This window comes from Fopius arisanus, unplaced genomic scaffold, assembly GCF_000806365.1.
Source record: "Fopius arisanus strain USDA-PBARC FA_bdor unplaced genomic scaffold, ASM80636v1 scaffold00025, whole genome shotgun sequence".
NCBI lineage: Eukaryota > Metazoa > Arthropoda > Insecta > Hymenoptera > Braconidae > Fopius > Fopius arisanus.
Window position 1 is genome coordinate 778,919 of NW_011887764.1, and position 11,927 is coordinate 790,845.

The window sequence follows — 11,927 nt, forward strand, 5'->3', positions numbered from 1 at the left end:
ACTAATGACTCAGACTCGTGTATTCCACTTGGCTGGAACGCAGATCATTCGGTAAAATTCCAAGAGGGATAATGCGCTCGTGTAAAAATATACCCGAGGAAAAATATGACTTGTACTCATTCAACAAATTGTAATGCTGCATTTGTATTCGTTAGTTGAAAGGAGCGAAAATCGTTGTCCTCTAACGATTCATATCGTTTATGAATGATACAGAGAGTTCATTTAGTACTGGTAATCTTGTTATTATTCACACAAGGAATGTAACGAGAAAAGAAAACAGTTTATCCAATACATTTTCTTATTCTGTAATTAGTCTATAATATATCACGAATTTTAAGTGCAGTAGCCAACTGATGATTTACGATACGTCAAATTCAACAATTTTGTTTAATATCAGTTGATAGCCAAGCTATTGATCTCAAAAAGCCATTATCTCAATTATCTCATTTATAAGCCTGAGGGGTTTTCATTCATTTTCATAACCATTTTGATTTAATCCCAAAGTATCCATGAATTTATTTAATTTAGCATAAAAATTCGAAAATTCCACCCCAAATCAGACACCTCATGCTAGCTAATAAGAAGAAAAAATTGCCGGAGCCTCAAAAATACAAAAAAAAAATAGAATAACGTAAAAAATATGAATGTGACAAGAACATTTCAATTTTTTTTATTATAAATGGGTGAAATTAAATGCCCTAATAGCAACAGGACGTTTTCAGATGTTGGTCGAGTGAAAATGATGAAAGGAGGAGAATGCCAAGTTCGTTTAATCCCTCGAACATCTGTTGTAAGCAGCCGTCCACCCCTAAAAATTTTCAAACTCCCCGGTTGTGCAGCGGTGGAAATTCTCCTGTAGCGCGGGATTTTCCCCCATGCACGCGGCACCATTGGCTCGGAGTGACGGCCATTTTGGACGCGCATTGATATCAGCGGCGGGGAGCAGGTGCGCGCGCAGTTCGGCACTACTTTCAGCCCCCCTCAACGAACAATAGAAGTCCAGACGTGTTTGGTGCGCGTTCGTGCTCGTATATGGCTTAACCGCGTGTCGTTTGTTTATTTTCCAACAGTTCATACTCAACCCTCAACTACCGAGTGCGTGATGATCGTAAACAATCGAGTGATAGTGAGTTAGAATAATTGAATATCGAGTAATTGACCGGAGTAAACCGAATAAAACAGAATAAATCGTGAGGGACGGTGTGATATCCCGTTGAGTCGTGTGATTTTGCTTTTGGATACTGTTGTTTATTTCTACCGAATGTTGACGGAGTTTTGGTCAGATGAGGGATAGTGAGGTAGTTGCCCGTTGCCACGGTGTACCCGGGGCTATGTGTGTGTGAAAATAAATCATTTTTATTGTGATTTTTGTGGATAAATACATCGAAATGCAGCGACGTTTACATTTGGATTACGCGCTGTGTGCGAGCGTCGTCATCATCGTCTTGGTTCTGCCGGTTTTTGGTGAGTGTTTTATTCTTTATTGTCCCTATTTGGGTGTTATTGACTTGAAAAAATGTTTCATTATTGTGAATTGAATGATTCGAACGGTGAAAAGACGCTGCTGCTAGGCAACAGGTCAAACAACGACGCTCAGCGCCGGCGCATTCGTCGGATTTTTTTCCCTCGATGACGCTTGCGCTGCGTCTTGTTTAATTCGAAAAAAAGCATTATCTCGTTATTTTCAACGTATTGGGGCATATCGAGGTATTTTTTTGGGTGTTTTTGGTGGGTCTCGGAGGCTGGAGCTGCATTAGTATTCCCCTGTTGCGTCCGACATTGTTTGGTGAGGTCTTTTCTGAAAACATTGGCCACCGGCACCACTTCGCTTCCATTCCATTTTGTAGTCGCTATATGTACCATGAGTTTTCGTCCTGCGTTCACCCAATTTTATATCGATTTTTCAAGGAATCTTTCACGAGGTTTGGGAGCTTCTGTTATTCGACCAGGTTCGAGATTCGTGGAATATTGGGTTAAAGGTTTTTTTTAATTTTGGATTCATGTTGAGAACTGTCGATTCGACTTGGCGTTGTTAAGGAACTTCTTGTAGATGATGAAATTTCCGATGAAAGAGCTTCTTCGATATTTTATCCTGGAGTCGATAGGTTTTTAGGTCTTTTTAGCATTTTGCTTTTTAGCTCTGTATTCTGCGAATTTTTAAATGTTTTTTCTTGGAGTTTCTTGCGTGCTTTGATGCTTTTGGAGCACAAAATCTTGCTTCTCAAGTTCAATAACAAAGATTGAGTGACATGAGTCAAATTAAATATTACAAAAATTCTTAATTATCGATTTATCTCAAAAACTGTCAATCCAAGATGGAGACGTTAGAGGACTTTTTCACAGCTGATCAGATTTCTTACAAAAAGGAAGATCCTTCCTTTGAAATTCCCTTCTACAACGAGCAGTTGTTGAAATCACCTTATTATTTTGCAACTGATTTTTTTTCGACACAACGTTCCCCTTTTAGATAGATTTTCCTTGAAAGTTGACAATTTAAAATAGGACAATGCCGAAATAACTTTTTTCAACTGATTAAATTTTCGCCTGTTGATATTTCCTCTCAATAGTTATCGAAATTCCGATTGTATTTAACGTCACTGTTATGCTGGACTCATTGGGCTTTGAAACTTCATTGGGAATTTTATTATTTAATTTATTAAAGTGAATGAATGAAGTCCTGGGAAGATTCCTGGTCATCTGAGCTACACGTGACTGAAGGAAGGGCATTGGTATTGCCAGTGGCTCTCAAAGCTGTCAATTTTCCCCATCGAAAATGGTTGACGCTCACTGAGGGACAGGTGTCCAACCCCTCTTTCCAGGAAGCCAGCCTTTTCCCCATAACGCGTTTACAAATGCCAGAGAAACTCGTAGGTCCTTTTTTCAAACCGGATGCCGAAAAATTTTTCGTTATCTCGGTTTTTGTTTAACTAAATATGTGAATTCAATGGGAATAGGGAGATACTCTCGGTGAGGGATAGGATGGAAGAGGAGTAAATATGTGGTTTAACGTCGGATTTATTTGTACTGTGACATTTTATCTATTCGGCCTGAGTGTTTACGATGCTTCATTCCTGGAGTTTTCTGTATTTATGCGCTCACCTCGGATCCATTCACTCTTTAACGGATGTAGAAGAGTCACTTGGGGGCCTCGGTGATGCAACAGCTGCACCTGGAGAGGAGTTGAGGATTCAGAAGGACAATGAGTTGAACTCTCAGGGAACTATTTAGGAAAAATCAGTCAAACTCCAATTTTAACAAACTGCATTTCTATTCTTCGAGTACAACCTTTTCTCCTCGATTTTTCATAGACTCAAAATTTATTTCGCTAAAAAATTATTCGTGGGAATTTACAACAAATGTAAACAATGAAGTTAGGATTTTTTTTCAAATTGAATTCTGCAGGCCATTCTCAAGTTATCAAATTTATTCCCGAAGAACAATTTTTTGTTTCAAAATTTCAATTATTTATGCATGCATTCGAATCAATGGACGCATTTAATAATTGGAAATCTCGAAATAAAAAATTTCTCTAGCCATTCTATTTCCACTGCAAACTCCATTTTTTTCTAAATCTACTGCAGACGAAAAAGAATGATTATTGGAAAAAGTTTGTATAATTTCTCTGATGCACGTACAAAAAGTGTATCGACAGAAAAAGCCGAATGCAATGGAATTGAAAAATTGCTTGATTGAAACGGCGAACGGGAAAAAATTCTCCCCATGATGAATAAAAATTGTCCAATACTTCTCATTTCCGCTTTCCTCCACTCGCGGCATTTCTCTTATGACACGTATAATCTAAAAACTCGTGAATAATTCTGGAACAACAATTTCACGTACATGCATTAAGCTGGCAAAAAACAGATGGTTTAATTGCAATTCGTGCAGACATAAAATGCCCATGCAAGATACATGAGGCACACAGAGAGGAATTCTCGTCTGAAAGCTAGGTGATAGGGATGGAAAATAAAGTTAAGAAAAGGAGTCATGGGTTACGTGGTGTGGTAGCCGCTCCCGACAGTACTCGGAAGGTCTGCATCTCTGCAGCTAGACACACGGTGCACTCTGGTTTATACAGATACAGAATCAAGGTATATCTCTCGTTGGCGTTTGGCCTCTTCGTCAGTTATGTTCTCAGGCTTTCTCTTCAACTCCTTAGAAAACCGATCCTCGGCCCCCAGTGTATCCAGACGTGCTTTCACACGAGACGAAATCCTCAACGACGCGTCCACACATACACTATCCACTACTCCCATTTTAATTGACAATTATTTTCATCAATTTTGTCATTGCCACCCTAATTTCTCCTCGGGTTTTTCATTTTCCTTTTTTTCCCCCCCATCATTCTCTAACCGAATTCACTCCAAACAATTCCATTTCATTGGATGTCTTACATTTTTTAATAGTATGAATTCGCTAATTCAAGCCAATTTAACAAATTAATTTTTTTATTATTATGAATCATCGGGGAGATTAATGGATATCTTGAGTTCAAGTTCTAATTGAGAGGAATATCATTTTTTAGAGTCTCTCCTAGTTCGACGTTAATTGCTCATTATTTTTTCTGAAGGTTTCAAATTTTATTTTATTCAATGTTATTTTTTTTTAAATAATCCTCTCACAATATGGATGAATATTCCCATAATTATGTAATTCATTAATTAAAGTGGGTTGAGAAAATTTGAAACATTGATGAAAACTTTGCTCCATTAAATTTTTTCGACAAATTACCCGGAATTAGAAAAAATTAGAAATTATTTCAAGTCCGAGAAAACTTTCTCGAGACTGAATTTTCGGAAGACGGAATATTCCATGGTCGATGAGTATACCCACTCGCCATTTGACGTTGAAAACTTGAAAATTGATAGAAAATTTGTTGACACGGTATCGGCGACAAAAGCCAAGAAGAGGTTGAATATCACCGCGGCATCTGCTAACTAGAAGGTCTCGATCTCCAGTTGAATTCCCATCTCCCATAACCGCTACCCATTTGCATTGCGTGGATCTATCGAATGCATTGGCCCCTCGGTACCTCAGACAACAACTCCTACATATCGGTCTCTCGCTCATTTTCCCTCTTAATCCGGCAAATGCATCGTCCCCTTCATTCCATCCATCCTTGCGGGGTCTTCTCGGATATCGATGACTCTAGCTTTTTACAGATGCGCGTAAAACGTGCATAATTAAGGGCCCTCACATGCCGACGAGCTAGAAGGCTCGAGGCACACGTCGATCCCTGTGAGTCCGGTGTTGTCGTTTCTTCATTGATCCTTTTATTTTCTCTCTCATCTTATTTTCCCCGCGGTGAAAAAAACTCCATCTGGGATTGAGAACGTGTTCCTCTGAGTCGCTGGGCCTTGTCCAAGTTCGAAGATAGCCAGGAGTATCGATGGAAAAGATCAAGGATTGTGCCGTCAGTCAGAGAAGGGACAGGTCGGGGGCGCCCCCTTATAAAGGAAAGACCACATCTAGCCAACATGCAGATTCCCCGAAGATCTGCCTCCTCCTCTCCCCCCGCCTTTGACGACGTATTTCCTTTTATTTCCAAACTGCCGTGGCATCTGCAAACGATTTCGAGCTGAATTCACTGTCTGTCCAGGCGGATAGGGTCAATGATGCGATGCATTTTATCAATCAATTCCTCTGTATCCACGTACAAACCATTTATTTATCTACGAATGGTGGATTTTCTCACAGTAACGATTCCTCAGAATTCCCCTACTGCCCCTCCTGTCTTTCTGGGGGTGTGCAGAATTTCTTCGATGTTTGTGAATAGACTCGAGATGTTTTGCATGAGTGCCGTCGTATGCCTCTTTTATTCCTCAGTGTTAATTAATTTTTCACGCGCACAACTCACCGGTGCATTGAAACCACGACACGGCCCGTTGGCTCATATTACACGCTCGCACGACGGAACGTGTGTACCATGCCATCACGTCTCTTCATTTCACGTGAAACCGACAATGTAACGAAATTCCGTAATAAGAGAGGGAATTATTTCAATTATTTTTAGAGGGTTTCATTTTTTTCGTTTCTTTTTTACGTTTTTTTTTTTTTTTTCATGCGTTTTACGCGATCGAATCAATGGATTGTCTCGGGAATTCCACAATGGGTGCTCGCATTTCCTTATTTTTATGAATAAGTGTAATGATAAAATAATGTAACGGTCCTCCGGAAATTGTGCAACAAACTTCCCAGGGGGGAAGAACCCAAGAGCTTCGGGTGAATACAAGGAGACCCGGAATGTGGCAATTTCCAAGTGAGAAAGTTGCGATTCCGCGGATCTCATAGTTTATGAATTTTCTTTTGAACCGGGGAAATTTTTTTTCTTTTCGCATTGGTCCTTTCGGGGAATTTTTTTATTTTTCAATTCATCTTACAATTTTCTAATCAGTTCACGTTGTTGATAAATTGCTGTTGCAACTCTGGGTAAGGAAATTCTGAAATTTTCATCGACAAGCATTTTCTCATGCCAGTTATCTTCATTTTCATACTGATGAATTCAATAGCGTCTTGAATAATTAATACATTTCTTCAATTATTAACTTCAGATACTTCTGAAGGAAAATTTACTTGAACTGCATTACGAGTATTCCCAAAAATTAGGACATTATTTGCTAGGGATTTTACCCGAAAATTGTGGAAAAAAATGATTAATTCATTCACCTAGAGATATCTTTGTTGATTTTCTGATATTCGAAAGCACGAAATCTTTCATTCACAGTAATTGAACTGACGTGTTCATGACTGAGATATCCTTCCATTGAGATTAACCGAAGCGATCGAAGGATCAGTGACACATCGATCGGATATTGCGAATATTCACAGCAACTGCAAATATCCCGTGTGTGATTTATCGTTAGTGATTTGCAATGTGAGACTAGAGAGAGAGAGAGAGAGAGAAAAAAGGTGAAATGCATTAAGTATTTCATGATTTTTACACTCTATGCTGGAGAGATCTGGTAATTTCTCGTTTTCATGGCATTGAGAATGCAAATTCTCGCGATAAATCATCGCACACTCCTCGCATACATTAATGCAAATACATCAACCGATTGTCCAACCATTGAGCGACAAGTTAACGCCCACGTTAACTAATAACCAAAGGGGGAGTTGAAGAATCTTTCATGGTACATCGACATTCACTTGAGCTTTGAATAACGCGTTGGGATTCATTGTCTAATCGATTGCGCAAGCCAGACGAAATGGTACCAAAGTGCCGGCACGATCTCTGTGTATCGATCGGGATACATTAGCATTACTGTGTTAAGTATTCTTCGAAGGTACTCGGGGGGTCCATTTCCGGATTGGCTCTCCCTGGGACGCATGAGAAAAATCTCCTGATTGGTGAATCAACAAATACTCGCTCGACCAACCAGTTACATTGGGATTGTTTGGAGTTTTTTTTAGGATCATTTGGCCGATTATCGGGGGGGGGGGACAGGGGTGGAAACGTGTGAAAATGAACGGTTTTCGAGCGGTTTCTCTCGAGGGCTATTGGTGTGGGAGGCAACCAATCACGGTCCACCGTTCAGGACAAAGAATTCAACCTACACTTGTGGAAAATTACTCTTCACTTTTTTTTTACAAATCTCAATTTGCAATTTATCACTATTCTCTTGACAACATTGAAAATGCGTTTGCAATTGTCGTTGAAAATTGAACACGTTTTAAATAGTGGAGGAATAATGATCTTGATTTTTTCCGTGATGTGCGAGTTCGAAAGAGAGATTTTAAAGGAGCATTTATAAAAAAATTAGTAAATTGCAATTTCGCAATAATAAATTTTACAAGACGACTGTCATTCTTTAGAATTTCGTACTGGGATTTTCTGATTTCATCACTTATAATTGTTAGACATCGGAAATTTTGCAATGATTAATTTTTTTTTAATGCATTCGTGCAATGTTCAGAGTTTGATGGAAAAACTATATTTCCTTATTATTTACAAAAAACGCACGTTAGAAAGAAGTCAATACCCTCAATGCAAAAAATATTAATTTATTACTTTACTTGAAAGTACCCATAAGAAGGAAATCAAATGAAGGGACGAGACACTATTTCCTGTCGATAGAAAATCTGGCACGCCCGTAATGTTTCTCGTCATTTGATTGGTGAAAAATGAGTAAATGTTTGTTGTATCGGGGGAAAATGGCATAATGCTGTGCACAATGGAATAATCATATCACTTATTCACGCTATTTTCAAACAGGAAATTTCAATTTTCTTGCAAATTGTATCCCCGAGAAAATGAGACGTCTCCTTATGTCATTCCATTCATACGTTGTATTCATATTCATCGTATTTGCAGCCATTCGTGTCCCACCTCGTAAGTAATCATTCCCAGACAAAAGGACCTTTTGTTTACCGTTCATGAGATATCGCGTGTCCCCCCTGCTTTTATGTACCTTTCGATACACAGATGCGGAGACATGACGAGAGGCCTTCGCAGCCCGATATGTCCACATCCGTTCCACAATCCACGTGAACTCTTTTTACTTTTTCATCTGTCCTCTGTATTTTCAATGAACCCCGAGGGTATGAAGATAAGGCTAACGGAACTGCTGATGACAGCAGCACCAGGACAAAAAAATGTTTTAATTTTCAGGGACTTAACCGAGGGGCTATTCATTGGTGAAATCACTGTGTCACTCTGAGCTAAAATCATGTGAAATCACATGATACTTGGCAATGAATAACTCCTCAAGCTGAAATTTCATTTTAAATTATAATCAAAATCTCTAAAGATCAGGAGTTTATTCCTGAAAATTAGGAGTGAGTCTCTGAAGATAGAACCTTTTTTTTTCTGTCATTTTCCTAATGTTTCTTGATGCTTCACTGGGTTAATCCCATTCTCCCCTGTCCAATGACTCCTCACAATGTCCGTTTAAAGCCCTTTTGTATAAACTATCGATTGCCAGGTGTTTAGCGATAGCTCCTGGGGGAACTTGGCAAAAGGGGTCGACTGTTTTCAGACCGGTTAGTAGTGGATAAATTCCCGGGGACTGGTTTGCCAAAAAAAGGGGGCCCCCTTCCTGATGGCGCCTAAAACTCTGCAGAGTTCCTTCCCAAGGTCATGAAATGATCATTTTAAAGATTGTCACATGCGTATGATCGAATAATAGCGTCAATGTCCTCGTTAATGCCACCCTCATCAGTTGTTTTATATAATAGCCACATGTAAGCTGCCTGAAATAGCCTGAAATAGCCTGAAATAGCTTGAAATAGCCTGAAATAGCCTGGTTAATAATCATATGTAAACCTATATTGGCTTGAAGAAATTTTAACCTAAATATTTTGAAAATGAATTTTTTACAGTAAAATCTATAATATTCGTGTGGAATTTTTGTAATACTTTTTGTGGTAAACCGAAAATTGAAGTGCAATTTTCCAACAGCGTGGCTGTAAATTATTCTCCTTCTAATAAAATGTATTTATTGGATCCTTAGAAAGGCTTAAAGTGGCAATAACTGGGACATTGACGGTAATAGCAACCGAATTATGCCTCGAAACAATTATCCCGGCGGATTGAAATAACGTGACGCTATCGGGGTGGATAATGCCCGTGGACCTCTGGTCATTATAAAGATTTTTTTTTTTAATTTCTTCACTCGAACCAATGGCAAAAGTCAGGAGAGTGCTTGAGAATAGGAGAGGCGAGCATGGCTACACAACCGGGATCGTTCGGCATTACCATGTACCTAATTATTCTTCCAACCAGGTTGGATAGTTAGCCGCTACCGTAATTACCTACGGCATATACTGGGATGTATCTCTTGGTGCTTGCATAGGGTTATATGATACAAATGAGAATAAAAAAAAAAGAGGGACAATGAGGTAGGGGGAACGGAGACAAGATGGGAATTTATGAGCTGACCCCTGTGCGCTCAGGTGGGAAGAGGCTAAAAATCAATGATTATTTTGTTTAAATCAGGGACTATTATTAGACATTGGATTCTAGGAAGTACTGTATCCCATCGACCACAATCATAAGTATCGGTAATTGTCATCACTTAAGTCGGAAGCAAAAAGTTTTCGGGATGGAATTGAGAAATAGAAACCTATTATTTTGAATTTTTTTTTTTCTTGTTCGCCTCTCGGAATGACTCTTTTGTCGGTTAGGTTCACGGATAGATCGAAAAATTCCTACAAATATTCTTCACCGCGGGAAAAAATATTTTTACTCAATGGAATTAGAATTCCAAGCGATTTGCAGGGGATCAATATTCCGGAGGGCAAAAAAAAATCGTGAAAATGGAGGAAACATGAAAATTTTCATTATTTTACATAATTTTCTTTGAATTCACGTGGAAATGATAAAAATGAACATTTTTTATTTGAATTTCCTTGATAAAAATGGACATTTTTTATTTGAATTTCCTTGATAAAAATTATATATATACATATAAATTGGAGTGTTACCTATCAAAATAACACAATTCAAGATATTACCCCAAAAAATCAGAACAAAGAATATTACAGTTAAAAATGATTATTATTGCACAAAATCGTCGGTAGCCAAATTGGAATTTTATTCTTATTATAAGAGTGTCCCAAAAATTGTCGTCTTCTTGCTGTCAGCATTTGATTTTTGATGACGCGGGGTCACGCGAAATCGATAAAATGAAGAGTATAAACGTAGAGTCGTATGAAAGAAAAATAAAGATATAAAATTGCTGATGTGTTTTGCGGGACTGAAATGTATTTCTTAGAAGGCAATTGGAATAAGTCGCCGAAAAGTTCTCCTATTTCCGTCGAGGATGCAGGATGGCAGTGAAGAATGCAACCTCCTCGCATAACATACGCTAGAGATACAACTACTCAATGTAACGTGTTGGGAAAAGTAAATGTATATTCAGGGGGAAGTTTACAGACACTGAAAAACCTGGAGCTATTACGAGTCCAGAACGAATCGTTGCCTTAGCAACATTCAACGTATGAACAGATAATTATACTAGCTATGGAATCATCATCTTTGCGAGTACTTGTAAATACTCCCCTTTTTAAATGCTTTTTTTTTTCACCGCATGACTCTACGTTACTTACAATTAACCGTTTGAGGACTCAACTTAGGGATGACACTGTGTGAGTCTTCAATGTTGTCAATTTGAATTTAATGCTTTGCTGTGCAAGAAATTCAGCGGATGCTTTCATTCTGAATAATTTTCATTCATTCGTTAGTAACACTCCGTATGTGAATTTCGTGTGGATTCATAGCTCATAATTTTACAGTGTATTAATTGTGATTTTAACGCAAAGAGAAATTATTCGAAAAATTCAGTTCAGTAATTAAGTTAATTATGAGGAAATGTCAGATAGATTTTCTCTAGGCGTTAGAATTTTTCTGGAAAAGGGCCTTTTCATATTCCCTCTGAATATCTTTCTGGTGAATAGGAAATTTTCTCGAGAAATTTAACCAAAAAATTGTAGAAACTCAGCGAAAATAATCGAAAATTTTCTAGATAATATTTTTCCATGAAAATTCATTATCTACTAAATGGGAACATCAACGTGATAAAACTTCCATTATTTTCAAGTATTTCTCAAAAAACAATAAAAAATCTATTAAATTTCTTAAATCGGTTGAGTAGGATGGGAAAATGGGCGGAATCAGGGTGGGAAATATAGAGAAAATGTGCCTGTCAGGTAAACGCGAAAACTCAACGAATAATATTTCGATAATTCCGTCACAATTAATCATCAGTTATTATCGAATTAATGCTACAAGGGACACATATCCTTTCTAATTTCACGAACCTGGATAAAACCTTTGCCGCGGTGTTAATTATGCAATACTCCTGTATAGACTGACCTTTAGCGGTGGAACTGCGACTTTGCGACGATTCGCACGGTGTTGGAGTACATTCCTTCAGACATCAAAATTTTCAATTGAGATATGATAGTTCCCACTATAAAATCCCCCCCCC

General features: G+C 38.2%; 1 protein-coding gene across 1 annotated transcript in view; it reads left to right on the top strand.

Annotated features, from left to right (window-relative positions):
• Positions 1 to 1,031: 1,031 nt before the first annotated feature.
• The window catches only part of N (neurogenic locus Notch protein), a 120,771-nt gene continuing 109,875 nt past the window's right edge, over positions 1,032 to 11,927 (top strand). The window contains exon 1 of the mRNA XM_011301941.1: positions 1,032 to 1,464. Within this exon, the coding sequence (XP_011300243.1) occupies positions 1,389 to 1,464 (76 nt within the window). The 5' untranslated portion in view covers positions 1,032 to 1,388. The remainder of the gene's footprint in view (positions 1,465 to 11,927) is intronic.